At 39.2% G+C, this 23,119-nt stretch overlaps 1 protein-coding gene and 1 long non-coding RNA gene across 7 annotated transcripts in view; one reads left to right on the forward strand and one right to left on the reverse strand.

Annotated features, from left to right (window-relative positions):
• LOC107197140 (corticotropin-releasing factor receptor 2) overlaps positions 1-21,763 on the forward strand; it is a 240,909-nt gene extending 219,146 nt beyond the window's left edge. For both annotated transcript variants that reach the window (XM_022686204.2, XM_022686202.2), the window contains 3 exons: positions 9,018-9,153; positions 15,461-15,502; positions 21,597-21,763. In XM_022686204.2, the coding sequence (XP_022541925.1) occupies positions 9,018-9,153; positions 15,461-15,502; positions 21,597-21,737 (319 nt within the window). In that variant the 3' untranslated portion in view covers positions 21,738-21,763. The remainder of the gene's footprint in view (positions 1-9,017; positions 9,154-15,460; positions 15,503-21,596) is intronic.
• Positions 12,098-21,673, reverse strand: LOC111196814 (uncharacterized). Of its 5 annotated transcripts, none has more exons than XR_007440531.1 (4): positions 21,588-21,673; positions 19,878-19,973; positions 19,494-19,676; positions 12,098-13,688 (listed from the first exon to the last, which is right to left on the reverse strand). It is a non-coding gene; the product is annotated as an uncharacterized LOC111196814 (long non-coding RNA). The 5 variants fall into 5 exon arrangements; XR_002652257.2 differs by having other exon boundaries at positions 19,802-19,973; XR_007440529.1 differs by having other exon boundaries at positions 19,878-19,954; positions 21,588-21,670.
• Positions 21,764-23,119: the final 1,356 nt, after the last annotated feature.

Genomic DNA, 23,119 nt, shown 5'->3' on the forward strand with positions numbered 1-23,119 from the left:
AATGAGGTAAAAGCAGAGACTGGCCTGAACTTTTTAAACATAGCTGTTCTTATATCCTATAAAGTAAGACTAGAACTAAAGTGGATATTTTATATTAAATGAAGGATAAAGATTTATAAAGTGCTTTAACTAGAATTTGGAAATTATGCTAAATGTTACTATAAATTACTATAAATGAGTGGGAGTGGCTATTCGATTTACACCCTCCAGTCACATTTAGTAAAACAAATGTACAAATGTACAGTGGTGCTTTAAAGTTTGTGAACCCTTTAGAATGTTCTTTATTTCTGCATAAATTTTATCCTATTTCCTATTATTTAGGAACAATGTTTATTAAGAACAGATCTCCCCGTCTACTCTAATATAATTAACAATGTTTAAGAAAATAAAACATTTCCTGAACAAACAGTCTATAGCAAAACACAAAAAACAATAACGCACTGCACAATCATTAAACTGAAATAGACCAATGACATTTTTCTACTTTTATATAACTAACACTGTGTGATTATAACATTCTAACTTGTGCAACTTTTTTTTAAACACAGTTTGATTTGTTCTTTTACTGTATAGTGATTATCACACCATAGCTTTGAATAAAATAAAAATAGCATTAAAAAACAGAATCTAAGCTCTAGAGTCAGGTGTTCTCAATCAATAGGATGACATTTAAGTTGTGAAGGTGCGGATCCTATTTTATTTAAAGAACGGGGATCTAGCAAAGCATGTTTTTCACAACATGTTTATGGAAGTGTATCTTCATGTATCATTACGCTCACCAGGCTGGAAAAGGTTACAAAAAATATCTCTAAAGAGTTGTAAATTTAAGGCCATCGTCATCCTCCCGAGGAGTGTTCGACCAACAAAGATCACTCCAAAAGCAAGACGTTTAATAGTCGGCGAGGTCACAAAGCACCCAAAGGTAACCTCTAAGCAACTGAAGCCCTTCCTTACATTGGTTAATGTCACCACCAGGAGAACACATGGTTTAACAATGGTTTGCATGTCCGGTTTGCAAAAATTAAGATTACTGCTTGTTTGCAGTTTACTAAACATCACATGGATAAGCCAGAAGGCTATTTGAATAATGTTTTGTGGACAGATGAGACCAAAATATAACTTTTTGGTTTAAATGAAAAGCATGATGTTTGGATGAAAGGAAAACACTTCATTCCAGCATAAGATCATTATCCCACCTGCGAAACGTGGTGGTGGTAGTATAATGGTTCAAATGGTTTAACTCCTCAACATGACTCGTCCTGTATACCGGCTACAGGTCTAGGTGATACAAAACCTTTTTTTTTCTGTAACTTATTTACACAGGACACTTGAAGAAGCTGATTGTTTTCTCTCTACTTCACTTAATAAATCCAGATCAGTAACAGGAATCAACCCACATTCTGCAGGTTTGAAAATAAAGACGTAAAAAACTAGACAAACAAAACGAAACTAAAGGTTTGGAGGACATGAACTGTTTGATTTGTATTCAGGAAAATCTTGATTTTAAATTAAGTTCACGAAAGAGACAATTTTATGATTTTATTCATTTTATTTTGATATTAACAGATTACTTGATTTTTTAAAATATATTTTCTGTTATAATTACATAAGTTGTGAGGTGATATCTTGTGAGTGAGGCTGAGCACTGGCCAGGTGATGTGAGCTGTGTGAGTTGGAGGGTCCATATGTAATAGACTGGAAAGATGCAGCAGCAGCAGGATCTTCAGGTCTGTATCTGAAGGCTGTGTCCAGCTCTTCCGAAGCAGGTGGTCTGTTTGCGGTGGAGCTGATTGATTTCGGACCCTGCTGGGTTCTGAACAGGAGGCGACTGGACCCACACTGAGCTTATCTGAGCTTTAGAAGGACTGTGTGATGAAGCTCCTGAGGAACATCATTCTGTCTGAGTGTGTGAATGATTTATCACTACTCTCGCACCGGGGGCACGTTCAGGTCACCAGGACATACAGTATATAACACCCACACCATCTGTGATACAGCAGACAGAAGATTGGATGTGATTACTTGATATTTTCTCTTTAAACTGAGGTTTTCTCAACTTTAGATTGAGTGCACATGGTGCTAATGTTATGGCTGATCTGAGTTTGAGAGAGAGTACAGTAGGTCATGCTGCTGCTTCTCCATCAGCAGCCGGAGTCAGAGAGAGAGAGAGAGAGAGAGAGAGAGAGAGTACAGTAGGTCATGCTGTTTCTCCATCAGCAGCCGGAGTCTGAGAGAGAGAGAGAGAGAGAGAGAGAGAGAGAGAGAGAGAGAGTATAGTAGGTCATGCTGCTGCTTCTCCATCAGCAGCCAGAGTCTGAGAGAAAGAGAGAGAGGGGGATGGAGGGAGGGAGGGAGGGAGGGAGGGAGGGAGGGAGGGAGGGAGGGAGGGAGGGAGGGAGGGAGGGAGAGAGAGAGAGAGAGAGAGAGAGAGAGAGAGAGAGAGAGAGAGAGAGAGAGAGAGAGAGAGAGAGAGAGAGAGAGTACAGTAGGTCGTGCTGTTTCTCCATCAGCAGCCGGAGTCTGAGAGAGAGAGAGAGAGAGAGAGAGTACAGTAGGGCATGCAACCTAGCTGCTGCTGGTTAACTAGTTATAATCTTTTGGGTTTATCGTATATCTTCAGAAAGATGGCAGGTGTTGCAGCGATTAATTATTTATAATGTCTATCCCTTAATTTCTCTGTGATGGGGAGATGAAATTAGCTTTTATTAACGTTTATGTGTACTCAATCTAATTTTTTTTTTTTTTTTTTTTTTTTATACAACAAAGGCATTTTGGAGAAGCAAAACCAATTTCATTGTAATGCAAATTATAATGACAATAAAGGCGATTCGATTCGAATAATATTTCTGTTCCACCTTAAATGCTGCAGCCTGTACTGACTCGAACTACTAGCAATTACATATTTTTAATGCTTGTTATGGAGAAAAATAACAATACAACATTAAAACTACACATTAAACAATGGTATAATTGTGTTTGTTTTTCTTAAGTTTTAAAAAGGATAATATTAATTGATTCATTTATTTTTATTTATTTTTATTTCATATTAGTTTCTAGTCACATCTCTAGTCATGTATAAAGCGCTGAGTGTTGTCTGTTGCCTGCCAGTGCTGATCATGCAGACTCTGCTGACCTGCCCGTTCCTGATAGAACTGTTTAAACAATGGAGGAGAAAGATAAAGAAAAAAATTAGTTATGAACTTTAACTGCAGTTCATTTTTCACAACACCAGATATATATATAGATATATATTCACTGTCAGAAGCTGTGCAGTGAACACACCCACACATCACAACACACACAAACACACACACACACACCAGCTCCAAACCCACACACCAGCCAAACTCTAGCAACCTGTCACCCGGCACAGTCGACCTACAGTGACAGCTAGTTTACCTGCAGGTTGGTTTTCTGAAGCCTGTGCTGGAGTTTGAGTCTATTCAGTATATATTTTATTTGCAGCAGCTGTAGAGCACCAGCATGGGAATAATGATGTTTTCACCTCAATTTACACGGCCAGTTACCCAACCCATTCATTAGGACTCCCCCTATCACTACTGATGCACACCAGGAGGGTGAAGACTAGCACATGCCTCCTCCAATACATGTGAAGTCAGACTCCGCCTCTTTTTGAACTGATGCTGATGCAGCATTGCCAAGTAGCATGACAGCGCTAACGCTCGGAGGAAAGCACAGCGACTCAGTTCTGAGGTGAGGATTTGGGGAAGAGTTGAGGATTTGGGGAAGAGTTGAGGATTTGGGGAAGAGTTGAGGATTTGGAGATGAGTTGAGGATTTGGGGATGAGGTGAGGATTTGGGGATAAGTTGAGGATTTGGGGATGAGTTGAGGATTTAGAGATGAGTTAAGGATTTGGGGATGAGTTGAGGATTTGGGGATGAGGTGAGGATTTGGAGAGGAGTTGAGGATTTGGCGATGAGTTGAGGATTCGGGGGATGAGGTGAGGATTTGGGGGATGAGTTGAGGATTTGGGGGATGAGTTGAGGATTTGGGGATGAGTTGAGGATTTGGGGATGAGTTGAGGATTTGGCGATGAGCTGAGGATTTGGGGATGAGCTGAGGATTTGGGGATGAGCTGAGGATTTGGGGATGAGCTGAGGATTTGGGGATGAGTTGAGGATTTGGGGATAAAGTGAGAATTTGGCGATGAGCTGAGGATTTGGGATGAGTTGAGGATTTGGGGATGAGTTGAGGATTTGGGGATGAGTTGAGGATTTGGGGATAAGTTGAGGATTTGGAAATGAGTTGAGGATTTGGGGATGAGCTGAGGATTTGGGGATGAGCTGAGGATTTGGAGATGAGTTGAGGATTTGGAGATGAGTTGAGGATTTGGGGATAAAGTGAGGATTTGGAGATGAGTTGAGGATTTGGGGATGGGTTGAGGATTTGGAGATGAGTTGAGGATTTGGAGATGAGGTGAGGATTTGGGGATACGTTGAGGATTTGGGGATACGTTGAGGATTTGGAGATGAGGTGAGGATTTGGGGATGAGTTAAGGATTTGGGGATGAGTTAAGGATTTGGGGATGAGTTGAGGATTTGGGGATGAGTTGAGGATTTGGAGATGAGTTGAGGATTTGGGGGATGAGTTGAGGATTTGGGGATGAGTTGAGGATTTGGAGATGAGTTGAGGATTTGGGGATGAGTTGAGGATTTGGAGATGAGTTGAGGATTTGGGGATGAGTTGAGGATTTGGAGATGAGTTGAGGATTTGGAGATGAGTTGAGGATTTGGGGAAGAGTTGAGGATTTGGGGAAGAGTTGAGGATTTGGGGAAGAGTTGAGGATTTGGGGATGAGTTGAGGATTTGGAGATGAGTTGAGGATTTGGGGAAGAGTTGAGGATTTGGGGAAGAGTTGAGGATTTGGGGAAGAGTTGAGGATTTGGGGAAGAGTTGAGGATTTGGGGATGATTTGAGGATTTGGAGATGAGTTGAGGATTTGGGGATGAGTTGAGGATTTGGGGATGAGTTGAGGATTTGGAGATGAGTTGAGGATTTGGGGAAGAGTTGAGGATTTGGGGATGAGTTCAGGATTTGGGGATGAGTTCAGGATTTGGGGATGAGTTGAGAATTTGGGGATGAGTTGAGGATTGGGAGGTGATCACCCAACACCCTTTCTTACCTAATGCCCTTTTTTTTTTGCTGAATGCAGTTAAATCCTCACAGCGAATGCTCCAAAATCTAGTAGAACGTCTACTTTGGACAGAATCAGAATAAACTCTCTTGAAATTGCCTTTGATTTTGGGAGAAACAGTTAACAGGCATCACAATGTGTTTATTCATAATGTGTATTATGGATGTAATTTAATTGTATTGTATAATTAAGCTTTTAAATGCTTTTTGATCTGTTTCAACTGATCTCCTTTTGATCTCCAATAATTTGCACCTTTTCCTGACTGTATACTGTGTTGTGTAATTGTGTAACGGTTCACTGAATAAGGCAGTAAGTATATTTCCCAGCACAAGGGTTTTTTTTTTGTATACTATATGCTGTTAATGAGTTGTGGATTTTTTTTATATTATGAGAGCTGTGTTCACAGTGCTCACAGTAAGAGTCCCACATTCATCATGTTACATCAAAAAAGGCTTCCAATACCAGCCTGTATCCTGGCTGGAATTGCCTCTCAGAATAAAACCTGTCCCAGTCCATCAAGAAAAAGAACAAAACCATGATTGGAAGTAAAAAGCACTTGTTTTTTTAAGAGAGGAAGCAGAAAACCCTGTTTTTTTTTTGTTTTGTTTTTTAACAGAAGTAGAAAAAAAGCTCTGTCGTTTTTTTTTGTGAAATTGAAATTGGCTTTAGAAGTAGTTCCCCAACGACACCGGCTCTCAATCCCCATCCTGAAGACCCATCTGCTGCACATTTTAGTGCTATTCCCCCCGCAGCCCACCTGCCGCAGCTGGCGAGGGTCGTGACGGCGAGACGAGGAGCTGAATTAAGTGAGTTAGAGCGCAGCTTTCTGCACAGTCGCTGAACCTGTGCCCTGCAGAAGAGCTGGAAAATACTCGGCCTGGATTTCTGTTGACTTTAAGAACGTCCTGAGGTGCCGGCGGGCTCGGTTGGGCTCGGTAGCAGAACGCCGCTCTCCTCGCCTGCCCCGGGTTTTTTTAACGTCACGGAGCATCTGCATCACCGAAAGGCCAAAACTCTGAAAAGATTGGAAGTGATCCCGAGTCTCCCTGGAGAAAGGATCAATTTAAGAGAAAGCTTATTCAGCTTAAAGAGCTTATCTGGATCACGACCCCGAGCTTTCCGTCTTCTTTACACGGCTGAGCGGAGGACGTCCGGATTGGGTCCGGATCAGTTTTAGCATTTTACACGCTAATAAATATAATTATACTAATTTCTCACAGTTATTACTGATAATAAAGAAACGCCAGGCCGTGATTTTATGGCTGTGTTCACATTACGAGACACGTTAATCAATTTCGTTCACATTCCAAACGTAAGTGAGGTGCAGGTTACTGTGGTTTCTGTCTGGGTTACAGTTGTATCTGTGTGGATTTCTGTGGTATTGGTGCAGGTTGCTGCTAAATGCATGTGTTTCTGTGGTATCTGCTATGTGCATGGGTTGCTGTGGTATCTGCATGGGTTGCTGTGATATCGACACAGGTTGCTGGGGTATCTACGTGAGCTGCTGTGGTATCTGCATGTGTTGCTGTGATATCTGTACTAATTGCTGTGGTTTCTGCTTGGGTTGCTGTGGTATCTGCATGCGTTGCTGTGGTATATGTATGGGTTGCTTTGGTATCTGCGCAGGTTGCTGCTATATGCATATGTTGCACTGGTATCCATGCGGGTTGCTGTGGTTTCGGCATGGTTTGCTGTGGTATTTGCGATGGTTTCTGTGGTATCAGCACAGGTTGCTGCTATTTGCATGTGTTGCTGTTGTATCTGTGTGTGTCACAGTGATATATGCATGTGGGTTGCTGTGGTATAAAGTGCAGAAACTTTGGCTCTTCTTGGGCTCTTATTTATCCAGCTGCATTAAGTATCTAATGTGTTCTAAATATAATTTTGTGATTCTGTGGCCTTTATGCAGCTTTTTTATCAGATGCAGATTTTTAATGTAGCAGTAATTTTGTTGCACCTCATACACTATCGCAACCATGACCAAACAGGATACCACAGCAACCACCTTCTTTCTCCTGAAGTCCTTTCTTTCTTGTCAGGTGACTGTAATTGCACTTAAATAGTGCACAAAATGGCAATTACCAGGGTCATTAAATTCCTTTCATAATTAACTTTAATTATGGAGGACTTAAAGAGTGATTATGCATCGCTGAGGCCGGACTCTCCTGCTTCAGGCTGGTATAACTGAGCTGTAGCTCTACACGCTGCTCACGCCGGAGAGTTCAGGGCAGCCCTGCCAATCTCCCCGATTCAGAGAGGTGACTCAGGCTCTGACTGGAGGAAATCTCACTTTGCTGGAGAGGACACGCCCCCCAATCTCCTTAAACAGCTTCAGTTTACCGTACACGGCTTCATCCATCAGCAGATCAGAGCCAGCGTAATCTATCTGTCAAACGCTGCGGGTGAATTTCCATCAGGAAATGTGTCAGCGCTGTTATTAATTTTAGGGGTGAATGCTCAGGAGGAAATACAGTATTACAGTATTGGCAGGCTTTTACATCATACATCACACACACACTGGTATTATGGCTTCTTTGGATGGATGTTTTTGTTTTTTTGTTCCAGTACCCAGACAGCAAAAATCACTGGGGCTGTATCCGGTGTAAATATATCGCACACCAAGCCAGAGTTGCATCAGTTCGGCTACGATTTGAATCAAGGCCAGATTCAGCTCCCCCCGGCTGCCTAGTATAATACGACCACCAACACGCATGTGCCAACACAGCTGTTGCAGAGAATAATATGGGAATCAGTCTGAGCTGCATGCGCCAACACTCCAGTTGGAGAATATAAGGCCCAAAACACTTGTGCCGTCACCCCGGTTGCAGAGTATAATATAGCAATCAGCTCGAGCTCTTTGTGTTAACACCGTGATTGCTGAATATAATATGTGAATTGGCTCGAGACACATGTACAGACGCCGCAGTTTTCTAATGTAATACAACAATTATTCTAAGCCACTTGTGTCAACACCCCGGTTGCAGAGTATAATATAGAAACCAGTCCAAGCTTTTTGTGTCAACAAAAAGCTTGAGGATGAGGATACAAATAAAACAATAAACAAACAATAAACAATCCCGATTGCCGAATATATTATGCGAATTGGCTCGAGACACATGTACCAACACCTCAGTTGCCTCATATAATACAACAATCATCCCAAGCCACTTGTGCCGAAACCCCAGTTGCAGAGTATAGTGTAGGATTCAGCCTGAGCTGCATATGCCAACACCCCAATTGCCAAAAATAATATGCGAATCGGCCCGAGCCACATGTGCCATCACCGCGGTTGCTGAGTATAATATAGGAAATCAGCCTGTGCTTCTTGTGTCAACACCCCAATTCCCGAATATAGTATGTGAATCGTCTCGAGCCACATGTGCCATCACCCCCGGTTGCCAAGTATACCATAGGAATCGGCCCGAGCCACATGTGCCATCACCCCGGTTGCAGAGTATAATATAGGAATCAGCCTGTGCTTCTTGTGTCAACAACCCGATTGCCAAATATAGTATGCAAATGCAAATGCCAATGCTTCCATACATTAGCCAGTTCTTCATGCTATGCTGTTAGCATTCAGCAGTGTTCCTGAAAAAAAGCCATTAATAAAACACAAACTTCTATAATTAGAATTCTTTGCTTTTTTGGTCTTATAAATATACAGCTAAGCAAAAATACATTTACATTTACAGAATGATGAAACTTCAATTCCAACAATGCAATGACTTAAAGCTCATATCAGGCCAATGCAATTTTAATTCTGCCTTCTGCCTACAGATGTTCCTAATTTAAATGAAAGCAAACCTAATTATCTCCACATTTCTTTCTCTCTCTCTCTCCCTGTCTCTCTCTCTCTCTGCAGAAAAGCTGTGAAGGCAACGTTAGTGCTGCTGCCTCTGCTGGGAATCACGTACATGCTGTTCTTTGTGAATCCAGGGGAGGACGACATCTCTCAGATCGTCTTTATTTATTTCAACTCTTTCCTTCAGTCCTTTCAGGTAAGAACGCACTGTACACTCATTTATCATCATCGTAAAACAGAATGTTTAGTCTTATAACACTGGATATAATCATTATACAATTCCACCTGATGAGTGATAAGGGTAAAGATAGCCATTAATTACTGAAGAGGAAAAAAAAGACATTCATTGACAAAAAAAAGGCCATACAATTGTTTTCCTTTTTACTAGTTTTTACTACTTAAAAATGTATATCATGATTCTTATGGTTTCTCAGTATATCACAATATATATATATCTTTTTTTTATTATTATTTTTTGTATGACTGGTTTACAGGTTTGTGAGTTACTGTTCTGTTAGAAGTACATATAATATAAAACATAAAGACTTTAAATTAAGGCTTTGATTCATATAGGGTTTACTTTGTCCCACAAAATATATACACAATATATAAAGAAATCAGACTTCATTATCAGAAAAACAGATAAAGAATAAACAATAGACCTAAAAAAAATATATCAACAAATTTAACACTTAAAACTTCCTTTACAAAATATAAAAAATATTTTTTCTAGTTCCATAAACACTATAAATGGACATAAAATACTCAATGTTTAAGTACTGAAATAGATATTTCATTAAATCTCTACTGCACAAGTAAGACGAGTTATTATTGTTAAGTATGTTGTTCCTGGACCCATTATAGGCATTACAGTATTTAAATCAGATACAATTCCCTTCTTTCTTCAGTTAACAAATACATTCAGATCATCCTTCAAGCTACAGTATTAATATATTTAAAAGGGCTGTAGTTACTGCTAGGGGTGCAGGAAAAAAATCGATTCGAGCTTGAATCGTGTTTCTAAAATTGAACGTTTCAGAATTGATTCTTATTTTAGATTTTTTTTTGGTCGTGCGGAGCTCAGCTACTGCTTAGCTCCGCGCGACAGTAGCTGAGCTCCGCGCGACAGTAGCTGAGCTCCGCGCGACAGTAGGTGAGCTCCGCGCGACAGTAGGTGAGCTCCGCGCGACAGTAGGTGAGCTCCGCGCGACAGTAGGTGAGCTCCGCGCGACAGTAGGTGAGTGTCACAAGACAGCAGCAACAGGATAGGGAAAGTTTTTGCTGTTACTGCCTCCCCCTATAAGGCTACAGAGAGGCGTGAAGTGTTGTGTTAAGGTGTTTGTTGTTGCGCCGCTAAAGTATGGAGGATGAAGAAAAAAGAAATCCAACCGATTTAAAAGAATCGGAAAAATATTGAATCGTGACCCAAAGAATCGATTCTGAAACGATTTGTGGGATTCCCAAAGATTCACAGCCCTAATTACTGCTCTATTTTGCTGCGATAAAAACACTCATACCGTAGAAACAGCAGCAGGAGCTGTTTTCATTTCTCTCCAAGCAGGACGAAGCTAAATGAGCATTTGACCATGGTTAGGCTGTGTGTTTTTCTTTGGCGGTTCTGTTCTGCACGGCGCTCCGCAGCGCCCTCTAGCGGTATGGCGGTATGAGAGAAACATATACCGGTTTCCCCTACGGTATACTGAATGAACCGATATACTGCCCAGCACTACTTTTTACCCAATAAAAAGGCTTGTAGATGCTACTTTTGGGTAGTGTACCTCCTGGTGAGAGATCATAGAGTGCATAGTAGAGGAATTTCAAGCAGTCAAAGACATTCTGGACAGTTAACAGGCTTTGAGAGGGGATGCATCACTGGACTGAGAGAAGCTGAATGGTTTTGACAAATTGAAAAAACCTGGACACCAATGGACTGGAATCATATTGTCTTTAGTAACAAATCCAAGTTCTGTTTGGGATCCAATGACAGCCGTTGGATCATTTTAAGTATGGAGGACTTGTGGTGAATGCTTTAATACTGCCTTTGCTGTGGAACATCACACTTCCTCAACCTACGAGTGTAGAGCTACAGGATCTACAGGCCAAGCTGTAGCAACATCTGTGGTTAAGGAAATGTTCTGCAGGATCCATACTAGGGCTGCAACTAATGATTATTTTGGTAGTTGACTAATCTGACAATTATTTCTTCGATTAGTCAACGATTATTTCTGCCGTCACAAAAACAGCAAAACATGAGATATAAATGGCATTTAAATATCTGAATGTTATTTAAACGTGGAAAGCACTAACATTTCCATTTACCCTTTATCTCCCAATGAGCTTCTGCCTCAAGCACTTTGCCTAATGTGGTACTGTTACAAATTAACGTTTAGTCGACAATGAAATTTGTACTCGACAAATTTAAATAATCAACATTGCCGATTATATCGACTAATCGTTGCATCCCTAATCCATGCGGAACCTGTAGAAATTCCATACCCATCCGTCTCAATTTCATCTTATATCCGGCATAGAGGATCAAAAATATAGGGAGTGAATTTCAGTGTCTGGTAATTGATATTAATTGAAATACAGGCTGTTCTGTGTGTGTGGTCGTGGTTGTAGGCAGTAGATCAGAAATTCTGAACTGAAATTTGGGATTTTGAGAGTGTTATTGCCTCTCACCTGAATCTGACCTTCCTCTGTTAAAAAAGCATTGTGGGAGTTCATCCTCCAATCATCCAGGATTTATCCATTTATTTATTTAACTTCTCTGAAAGAGTGAGGGCGAGAGAGATGAAGAGGTACAGTCAGAAAGAGAGAGAGAGATGCAGGAAGGGCAGAATGTATTAAAAGGGGTGAAATAGAGAAAAATCCATTTCAGGTAATCACACTCTCAGTAGAGTCTCACTCACACTGTGTGGGTGAGCTGTGGGTAATGCCCTCAAACACAGTCGTGCTGCATTTCTGCACCCCAGAGGCTCAGTGTGCACAAATATTAATAAAATGCGTTTTGTTCAAATTGTTTTTTCCTTTCTGTAAAGATCAGATTTACGCCCTCTGGAGGTTAGACGCAATACAGTGCCGCACACTCAACCACAGACCAATCAAATCTGCGAAACAACAACAACAACAAAAAAAAATCTGAATCAAAATCACTTTATTCCACATACAAGGAATTTGGAACATACTATAAACTGTAAATAAAATAAGAATATAGTTAAAAAGTACTAAAGGAATAAAGTGCACTGAAAAGCCGTTGAAGCTAAGAGATAAATAAAATGAAATAAAATAAAAATCAGAACTGTACACAAATGAATATTATGTTAAATTTTGTTTAAAAAAAAGTTAAAGACATGGAGTTAAAGGATCTAATGTTGCATTTCGATCTATAATATTCAAAAAGTTAAACGTTTGGAAATAGGATAAAGTGTCCCTCATTATTTTTTTGCTCACAGAATCACTATCATTTCATTTTTTATTTTATTATATATATTCACTGGACTTTGCTGGTCTCAGATAAAATATTTAATCTGCTTAAAAAGTAAAGAGTTTGGTTCCTGTCAGACTGATAAAATCTGGTGCACAGTACTCCAATCGGGCTTAATTGCAGTCACTGTGATCTGCGTATAGCCAGTTTATATTCTGGGTTATGCTGTTTTTCCATCAGCAGCCGGAGTCTGAGAGAGAGAGAGAGAGAGAGAGAGAGAGAGTACAGTTGGCCATGTTGTTTCTGGATGGATACAGTTGTGATGCTGGTCGGTACTGGTGTCTGTTAGCTGATGTATCAGAGCTGAGGATCTGGCGCTTTCCTCTGAGTGCGTTTTAATGCGACATTTATTGGTGGATGGGATTAGTTTCTCAGGGGGGCGTCTGTAAAAAATATTTCACACTTCCACTCAGTGATAAAACTCCTGCATCCGGACTGCAACTGGAACAACAGTGAGTGTTTAGGATTTCTCGGTCACATGACATCAGTAGCGTTCAGTAGCTCCTCCATTTCCACTCGCTGTTGTGTTTTAACATGGATCTCCGTGGAAACGCTGCACACAAAGTGTAATTACGGTGTGCAGCAGTGGACAAATAGCTAGGGGAGCATGAGATCATCATTTTCACACATGGATTGAGAGAGAGTTCACCACAGAGTCCAGGTCTTAACCTCATTGATAATCTTTGGGATGTGCTGGATGGAGAAGAGCTGCTTTGTGCAGTGGTCAGACTCTACCATCATCAATGCTGCTGCAAGATCTTGGTGAAAAATTAATGAAACACTGGATTGAAATCTTGAGACGTTGCAGAAGCTTATTGGAACAGCAGATGATTAGAGACAGTTATAATGCTACGCTTGTTTGGTGTATCATCATTCGTTTGTCCAGATCACTCAGACTCTCATTCTTATAACCATCTGTAGCGTTGGCCCCTTCCTCCTCCTCTTCAGTTTCATGAATATTTGAGGTGGAAAATAAAAAACTAGTTCAGTTCCCCCCCAGAACGCTATTTCCCAGCATGCTTTGATGCTCCACCAGACTTGCCCTCCAGTTAAAACACACTCGGTATCCTCCGCCAGTTATTTTCAGCTCCAGGAAGCTGCACTCAGGGTTTCCTTGTTTGGAGAGATCGGGGAGTTAAGTCTTTAACGAGCGAGCCTCCGGTTACAGCTTCCACCTTCAAACAACGCAGTTCAGAATTCACACTTCTCTCAAAATATGCTGGGTTTCTTTTAAAGTTCACTTCCTAAAAAAAAGGGAAGACTGCATATCTGATTACTGTGAAACTCTGCATGCAATTATGCCTTAGACAGATGTAAATAATTACAGGTGTGGTCTGATTTAGACACTGGGCCTGATTTATGGAGGACCAAAACTGACAAAATTACAAATAAATAATTAAATAAATAAAAACATAAGTAAATCACTCAGTAAAAGTAATATGTTGATTAAGACAGTTAAGAATAATTATAATTCATATAAAAATAAATACATATACAACAAAAATAAATATCTTCATTTATTTATGGGTTTCTTTATTAACATTGTTTAATTTGTCTTTTGATTCATTTGTTAATTATATATATCCACATTTATTTATTTCCCAATTGATTTATTTCTGCATTCATTTATTTCCCATTCATTTCCTCAGTTTTGGTCCTCCATACTAGTTTCTTAGGGGGTTCTGGGGTATTTTTTTCTTTTATTTCTCTCTGATTTTATTCCTGTCCAAAACCACCATGTATGTGTTTCTCAGACTGTAATTTTAGTCCCGTCCGGGCGCACATCTCTGAGTTCCGTCTCCTCACCTTTAATAAAATAGAAAATAGCTATTTATCCACTGCCATGCACAGTAATTACAGTTTGGGCGCACGGGTTGATTTTCAAAAAATAAGTAGTCTAAACATACAAAAAAAATATATAAACAATATGATATTCAAACATTTGACCTTTTTCTTTAATAACTACACAACACAATACTTGTACTTTTACTTGTAGTACTTGACTAGAAACTTTTTTTTTAAATAAACTACTTGCAATACTTAAGTACTTCTACTTAAGTATGAAGCTTAAAGAACACTTCAACTTCTACTCAAGTCATTTTTTGACAGAGTACTTGTACTTTTACTCTAGTCTGGATCTCTAGTACCTTATATATGTCTGATTATAAGAGAATATAATAATGTGCTAAACTACTGAGTTTAACTGAGAGCTAACTTAGGAAAGAGGAAGAAGCACGAGTGTGTGATTGTGTCCACAGGTAGCTAGGATTAGCATTTGAGCTAAACACAAACGCTCCCACAAAGACAAACTTGGTACGACAATTACAGCTTGAAACTCACTGCAGCGCTGCATTGAGGTGTAATAGGAGGAATAGCGGTGCTCTCGTGTCTGTGCCGGAGCTCCTCTGAGCTCAAACCAGACTCTGTAAGTTTTCCGAGGCGGCCGCGACCAACGCTCCTCCGCGAGAACTGCGACCTGCTTTCCGACCTTTAGTTCTAACAGTTCTACAAGGACCACTGGTTCATTCTTTACAAACTAACATACAGACACTCTGGCAGAAGCTGGAAAGAGATCGAATATGTCTGTGAAATCCAGAAAACGAGAAAGAGAAACTAATCCGCCTGAAACATTTATTACACTCTACAACTGTAGGGGGAGCCCACGAGCACAAAATCTCAATCCTACCTAGTGGAGCTTTAACAATGTGGAATTCTACAATTTTTACCCGTTACGGAAAATGTGTAGCTATATGTAAGAAGGTCTGAATCGAGATGCATCAAAGAATCGAAAAATAAAAATTGACCCGTAACTAGTGTCAGATATAATGAATATAATCTTATCATATATTGTGTTTGTTATTATCAGCACTGATTATGACTTGTGAAGCTGTAAATATCAGTATTTGTGAATGAGCTGAGAGAGGAATACTGAATGAAGCTGTAAGATGAAGCAAAGTGAGGTGTATAAAGATTACAGTGTGGTGGGGGTTAACTGTGTGCTGTTGTTCTGTTGCAGGGCTTTTTCGTCTCGGTCTTCTACTGCTTCCTGAACGGAGAGGTGAGTCAACAGCCCGGCTAATTTCATGCCTGAGAGGAACGGGGTGACGGCCTGCCGATAAAAAGGGCCACCCCGGCTCCACTCTGCCATCCATACCCATCATTACCCACCCCAGCCCTTTATCTGCCCGGCAGAGAGCTCTCAGAGTTTAATGAGCTCGAATAGAGGCCTGGGGCTGATGATCTGATCAGGCTGATGAAGGATCTCAGTCTAATTCCTCAAATACATCATCATCTATAATCATATCTACATTAATAATTACCACACTCTGTCAGAAAATACATCCAAATATTCATTCATACAGAACCAGCCAACCAAAAATCAGCTTTTTTTTCCCTACATAGTAAATGAATAGTGAAGTTAATTATCAGACATTAGAAAGCATGTAGTAACTTAAAAAAAAGTGTTAAACTAACTAAAATACTGCAGTTTCTGAGGCTGCAAACTCACAGAACAAAATCACTGCTCTTTCCTGGGGCGGTCCTGATGAGTGCCAGTTCCATCATTATCATTATAATGTTTTTAATGGTCTTTGCGGTGACTGGACCTCCATTTGAGGACACTTTCAAAGTTTTTAAAATTATATATATATATATATATATATATATATATATATATTTTTTTTTTTTTTTTTTTTTTGTATTTTCTGACCTTCATTCTCTTTATTCATTAACATTTGGAAAAAAAAAACTTGATACATAGTATCACAGATTTAGATTAAAAAAGTATATATCAATGAGTTATATAGCAGCAAAAATGTAAATTTTAAAGAATGTGATGGGGCACATTGCATGATTTAAAAAAGTAAGTAAAAAGTATCTAATACATTTTAAATTCTGGTAAATGATATAGATAGTTAAATGTACATCTGCACAAATATACTATATAGCTATAAATAATAATTCCTTATGTTTCCTTCATAGCTCAGATCACTTCAGTATTAATCTACAACGCAGAGCATTTTAAAATAATGAAAAACACTGAATTTATTTATATCTTGGCCAAGTGGTTTGATACTATTTTTAATTTGAGTTTGCAGCTGATTAGCTCCATTCACTCTCATTCATTTTGGACTCAATCTTGGGCTCCCTCTAGTGGCTTTCAGTCATTTTCTGATCATTGAGGAAATAAAATGGGAAAAAGTTTACAAAAAATTACTGTTAATATATTATATATTAACTATGTGTCAAGCTCTCCATAAACCAGCTCTGATACAGTGTACCATTTATAATTTTTAATACTATAGTGTACTGTCTGTATAAATCAGTATACAGGGCCATCTCAAAAAAATTGAATCTTTGAAAAGTTACTTTATTTCAGTAATTCAGTTCAAAATGTGAAACTTATATATTTTACATAGATGTATTAAACACAGAGTGATCTATTTTAAGCATTTATTTATTTTATTGTTGATTATTGATTATGACTTACAGCCAATGAAAACCCAAAAATCAGTGTCTCAGAAAATTAGAATATTATATAAGACCAACTGATACTTTTGGTGTGCAGTGTGGGCAGTGTGCCAAGTCCTGCTGGAAAATGAAATCTGCATCTCCATAAAAGTTGTTTTCATCAGAGGGAATCTGTAAGATATGAAGTGCTGTAAGATTTTGTGGGAAAACAAAACTGCACTGACTTTAGACTTGATGATAAAACACAGTGGATCAACAGCAGCAGATGACAGACATGACTCTCCAAACCATCACTGATTGGTGGAAACTTCACACTAGACTCGAGCAGTTTGGACTGTGTGTGTCTCCACTCTTCTTCCAGACTCTGATCCCTTGATTTCCTTCAAATGAAATGTAAAATTTACTGATGATCAGTGATGGTTTGGAGAGACATGTCTGATATCTGCTGCTGTTGATCCACTGTGTTTTATTATCAAGTCTAAAATCAAAATCTTACAGCACTTCATATCTTACAGCTTCCCTCTGCTGCTGACAACTTTTTATGGAGATGCGGATTTCATTTTCCAGCAGGACTTGGCACACTGCCCACACTGCCAAAAGTATCAATTAGTCTTAATATATAATATTCAAATTTTCTGAGACACTGATTTTTGGGTTTTCATTGGCTGTAAGCCAAAATCATCAACAAATATGAGTTTCACATTTTTAACTGAATTACTGAAATAAAGTAACTTTGCAAAGTTATTCTAATTTTGTGAGATGGCCCTGTACACACTCAACCCTGAACAGTACAGAATATATGATCAGATATATTGAATACTACACAGTATAAGCCTGTGATGAGCATAACCACTTTGTGTTTTATGTTTTTGATCCGTGTCCCAGCTCAGCCTCTTCTAACAATACAACAAATGAAATTCTTGACCCTGAACCTCCTTCAATATGAAGAGGACCTTTCTAATCATCTCTATCTGCTGCAGAGGACAGATATCAGCACAGGCTCTGAATAAGTAAACACAGTCCGGGGGGAGGCTGTGAGCAGGGACAGTAATTTGGCTGATTTGAGTCCGGGATTAGTCTAAACCCGACCCTCTGAAACACAGTGAAATTCTCCTGAGCTCTCTGATAAAGCTCAGTGCAGGTCTCTCATCAGATCATACGAGCTGAGCTTATGATCCTGAGAAACCCCCCCTCCAATTTCCTGATGAAGAGCACAGATTTGTTATTATCAGATCTTCTCAGAAACGCTGTAATCTGCAGGAAACGCTGTCTGATAGGACTCTGGCTTTCTGATAACAGTCCTATTAGATTTACGTACAGCATTATCATCACTTTAACCTTTAACCTTTTCACGTTTTGTCACGTTACAACCACAAACTTATTATATACAGCTCTGGAAAATATTTCAGTTTCTGAATTAGTTTCTCAGATTTTGCTCCTTATAGGTATAAACGTTCTATATACCTAACTATGGACTAAATTTCTCCCAAATTCTGAATGAAAATATTCTCATTTAGAGCATTTATTTACAGAAAATGAGAAATGTCTGAAATAACAAAAAAGATGCAGAGCTTTCAGACCTCAAATAATGCAAAGAAAACAAGTTCATATTCATAAAGTTTTAAGAGTTCAGAAATAATCAATATTTGGTGGAATAAATATGTTTTTTAATCACAGTTTTAATATCATGCATCTTGGCATCATGTTCCCCTCCACCAGTCTTACACACTGCTTTTGTTTATCTGATAACAGTACTATTAGATTTACGTACAGCGTTACCATCACTACTGTCCTTCAGACTGGGCTTTAACTCACTATCCCTTTTAGCTTTTTCACGTTTTGTCTTGTTACAACCACAAACTTAAATATACAGCTCTGGAAAATATTAAAAGTTTCTGAATCAGTTTCTCTGATTTTGCTATTTATAGGTTTATGTTTGAGTAAAATGAACATTGTTGTTTTATTCTATAAACTACAGACAACATTTCTCCCAAATTTCAAATAAAAACTTTCTCATTTAGAGCATTTATTTACAGAAAATGAAGAAGAAATGACTGAAATAACAAAAAAAAAGATGCAGAGCTTTCAGACCTCAAATAATGCAAAGAAAACAAGTTCATATTCATAAAGTTCAGAAATAATCAATATTTGGTGGAATAACCCTGGTGGTTTTTAATCACAGTTATTTTCATGCATCTTGGCATCATGTTCTCCTCCTCCAGTCTTACACACTGCTTTTGGATAACTTTATGCTGCTTTACTCCTGGTGCAAAAATTCAAGCAGTTCAGTTTGGTGGTTTGATGGCTTGTGATCATCCATCTTCCTCTTGATTATATTCCAGAGGTTTTTAATTTGGTAAAATCAAAGAAAAACATCATTTTTAAGTGATTTCCTATTCCTATTTTTTCCAGAGCTGTATTTTATTGAGATTTTTTTTTGTGATCGACCAACACAGAGAAGCACATAATTGTGAAGTGGAATGAAAATGATATGTGGCTTTCAAAATTACAAAAAAAAAAAAAAAAAGAAGTGAAATGCAAAAGTATTCAGCCCCTTATATCCATATTAGTAGAGTCACCTTTTGCTTCAGTTACAGCGGCATGTCTAAATCATTCCACTGTAGCTCTGGCTCTATCTTTAGGGTCATCGTCTTGCTGGAAGGTCTCAACAGGTTTTCTTCCACTATTTATCTCCATCCATCTTCCCATCTTCCCTCTGTCCCTGCTGAAGAAAAAAAAAAAAGCATCCCAGCAGCATGATGCTGCCACCACCATGTTTCACAGTGGGAAAAGTGTGTTTAATTTGCTGCCACACAGAGTTTTGATTGAGGCCAAAAGTCCTCCATAAAGGCCAGGTTCAAAGAGTTCATGACTAATAATTACTCACACATAAACTGTGGATCTCTGCAGGTCCTCCAGAGTGACCATGGGCCTCTTGGCTCTTTTGTTAGAGTAGTACTTACTCTCTTTGTCTGGTGATCACGAACAGCATTGTGGAAACCAAGGAACACTCCAGTGTCCTCCAACACACACCTGAGCCCTGCACAGAACAGCTGCAGCTATACAGAGAATAATTTACACACAAGTGGATTTTATTTAGAGCACAAGGGAATGAATACAAATGCACACCACACTTTTCAGTTTAATTCAAGGTACATTTTCTTTTCACTTAGTAATTCATTTTAAGTTTGTGGGTATAATGTGAAAATTAAAGAGGTATGAATACCTTACTTTGGAAATATGTATGTGTATATTAGATATAATTGATATGATTTCTCAGAGGATAATTGTGAGTAGTGTGTGTTTTGGTGAGAGGTACTGTAGATGATAATAGTCTGAGGATCTGAACAGTTCCAGATCATCTGATCTGAATGTGATGCTCACTGTTCTCCCTCACCTCAGCTGACTCACCGAGATAAAGACTGTGTGTGTGTGTGTGTGTGTGTGTGTGTGTGTGTGTGTGTGTGTGTGTGTGTGTGTGTGTGTGTGTGTGTGTGTGTGTGTGTGTGTGTGTGTGTGTGTGTGAATACATTTACCCACAAAACATTTCTCTCAGGGAACACACACACACACACACACAGAGGTATTTGGTCTGTATGTTCAGATGAGATGGAGCAGTCAGTATGGATTATATGCACCTCTCTCTCTCTCTCTCTCTCTCTCTCTTCTCTCTTCCTCTTTGTGTTTCACCCCGTTTCTTTCTGTATCTCTCTTGCCCTGTCTTTATGTATTACACTCTCTGTATTTTCCTATTTCTTTCTTTATCTCTTTGTTTCTCCCTCTTTCTTTATGTATTTCAACCTCTTTCTTCTGTATCTCTCTCTTTCTGTCTATATTTCTTTCTCCTTCTTTCTTTTTTGTATTTTTCCCTCCCTTTTATTTCTTAATTTCCTTCTCAAATTCACCCTCTTTCCCTCTTTCTGTATTTCTATCTCCCTCTTTTTCTTTCTGTGTTTCTCTCTAACTCTTTTCCCTTCTCTCTCTCTCTTTCCTTATGTATTTCTTACTTTCCCTTTTATCATTTATTTATCTCTCTCTCTTCGTCTCCTTCTTTATGTATTTCTTTTGCCCTGTCTTTGTGTATTACACTCTTTCTTTCTGTATTTTGCTCTGTATTTCCCTTTCTCCATTTTATTACTTTGTATTTTTTTCATCTTTTCTCTCATACTGTATCTCTCCACATTTCTCTCCACCTACTTGCTCGCTCACACTCTCTCTATTTCTCTCTCTCCCTCTTTTTGTATTTCTTTCTTGCTCTCCCTCACTATGTTACTCTCTCTCTTTCACTCTCATCCTTTTTCTGTATTTCCTTGCTTTTCTTTCTTTCTGAATTCGTCTCTTTTTATCTCTCTCTTTCTCTGCATTTCACTCATCCTTTCTCTTGTACTCTTTCTGTACTTCCCTGCTTTTTTTTCTCTCTCTCTCTCTCTCTCTCTCTCTCTCTCTCTCTCTCTCTCTCTCTCTCTCTCTCATGTGATACCTTTTATGAGGAGTGTGTTGCAGGTGTGCTGCAGTGTTATCCATCACAGCGTTTCTATATGTGATTAAAATATAATCCTAATATATTACAGTGCTGCATGTATATGCATTACATTGTGTTACATGTTACAGGTGTACTGAAGTGCTGCTAGTTATCAGTGTGTTAACTACACCTGTACGTGTGTGTGTGTTACCTGTTACAGATACGGTCTGCAGCGAGGAAGCGGTGGCACCGCTGGCAGGATAACCACACCCTGCGGGTTCGAGTGGCGCGAGCCATGTCCATCCCCACGTCCCCCACCCGCATCAGCTTCCACAGCATCAAACACACCACCGCCGTCTGACACACACACACACACACACACGTACAGGTAAACACACAGACGGACTGAGCCTCGACCCACTCCTCCTCCTCCTCCTCCCGCCTCCCTGTGTTCAGACTGATGACCACGCAGGTCATGTGATCGTCTGCCGTTTCCCGCGGGCTGTGCGTTTCCTTCAGTGATCTGTGAATCTAATTTATTGGTTTGTATTTTTGTGGGCGGGACATTTCTAACAGCGTACGGGAGAATCCGGGTGTATTTTATTTGTTTCATATTGTTCAATATTATGTAAAAATGTAAATATAGAATTTTTAACAAACTGCTGTTTCTGCTGTCTTCTTTATGCAGCTCATTTACATCATTAAATTATCAGAAAGTGGGCTGAGACCAGAGGAGGGGCTTAATACTGCACTATAAAATGGTTCTGTACAGTACTGGAAAAAAAGAGAGTATTTAGCATCTAGAAGTGTTCACTGTTATTGTTATACAGAATCTGAGTGTGGCTCAAAATGTCCAAGTAACCAGGCTATGAGTTAACTGTATAGAACTCTGATAATTCTAACCCTGATTAATGTATACACTATTGTGTGTCTTGCTTTGTATGGTACCCTATTGCAGGTGATGCTGTCTATGTTACCTATTAAACATTTGTTATTACATGCAGTACTTTTTGCAAATTTGCACAAAATTTACAACCGTTTGGAATGTCCTGAAGAAGAAAGTCATCACTGGTGTACTATGTAACAGATTTCAAACAACTAAAACAACTATAAGTAACATCAGCAACAACCTCTAGAGGGCAGGAGTAAATATATCACAATCTACTGTTCACAGAAGACTTCATGAATGAAAGTATAGACCACTAATAGCCAAGCTGTCCTCTTCTTTACAAAGAAGAACAGAGACAAGCCTATGGACTGACATGTACAAATGTGATAGAAAGGCTAAAGTTTGGAGTAAGAAAAGATCTGCTTATCTGTGAAACATAGTGGAGGTAGTGTCATGGCTCCCTCTGGGACGAGTTCATTAATCTTCATTGATGTAAGGTAAACTCTGAAGAAGTCTACAAAATCAAAAACATGATGTCTGTCAGTTTTAAAGAAAGATACAGCAGGATAATGGCCCAAACACTTTCCATCTCCGTACTTAAACCCTACAGAGAACACATGTTACCTGCTGAAGAGGAGACTGAAGGGAGTAACGCACCAGAACAAACACCAGGTGAATGAGGTTACAACAGATATTAATGGATTGGCCTCACTGTTTCAATACCGTTGGAGAGGACTGTATTACTATGTGTGATACCTTGAACAGGTAATACACACAGTTACCTGTTTGACATGTTATTATGCATGTTACCTATAGAAGGTAGGTAAGCTATGTGCACTACTTTTCTCAGATGT

Source organism: Astyanax mexicanus, chromosome 8, assembly GCF_023375975.1.
Source record: "Astyanax mexicanus isolate ESR-SI-001 chromosome 8, AstMex3_surface, whole genome shotgun sequence".
Taxonomy (NCBI): domain Eukaryota; kingdom Metazoa; phylum Chordata; class Actinopteri; order Characiformes; family Acestrorhamphidae; genus Astyanax; species Astyanax mexicanus.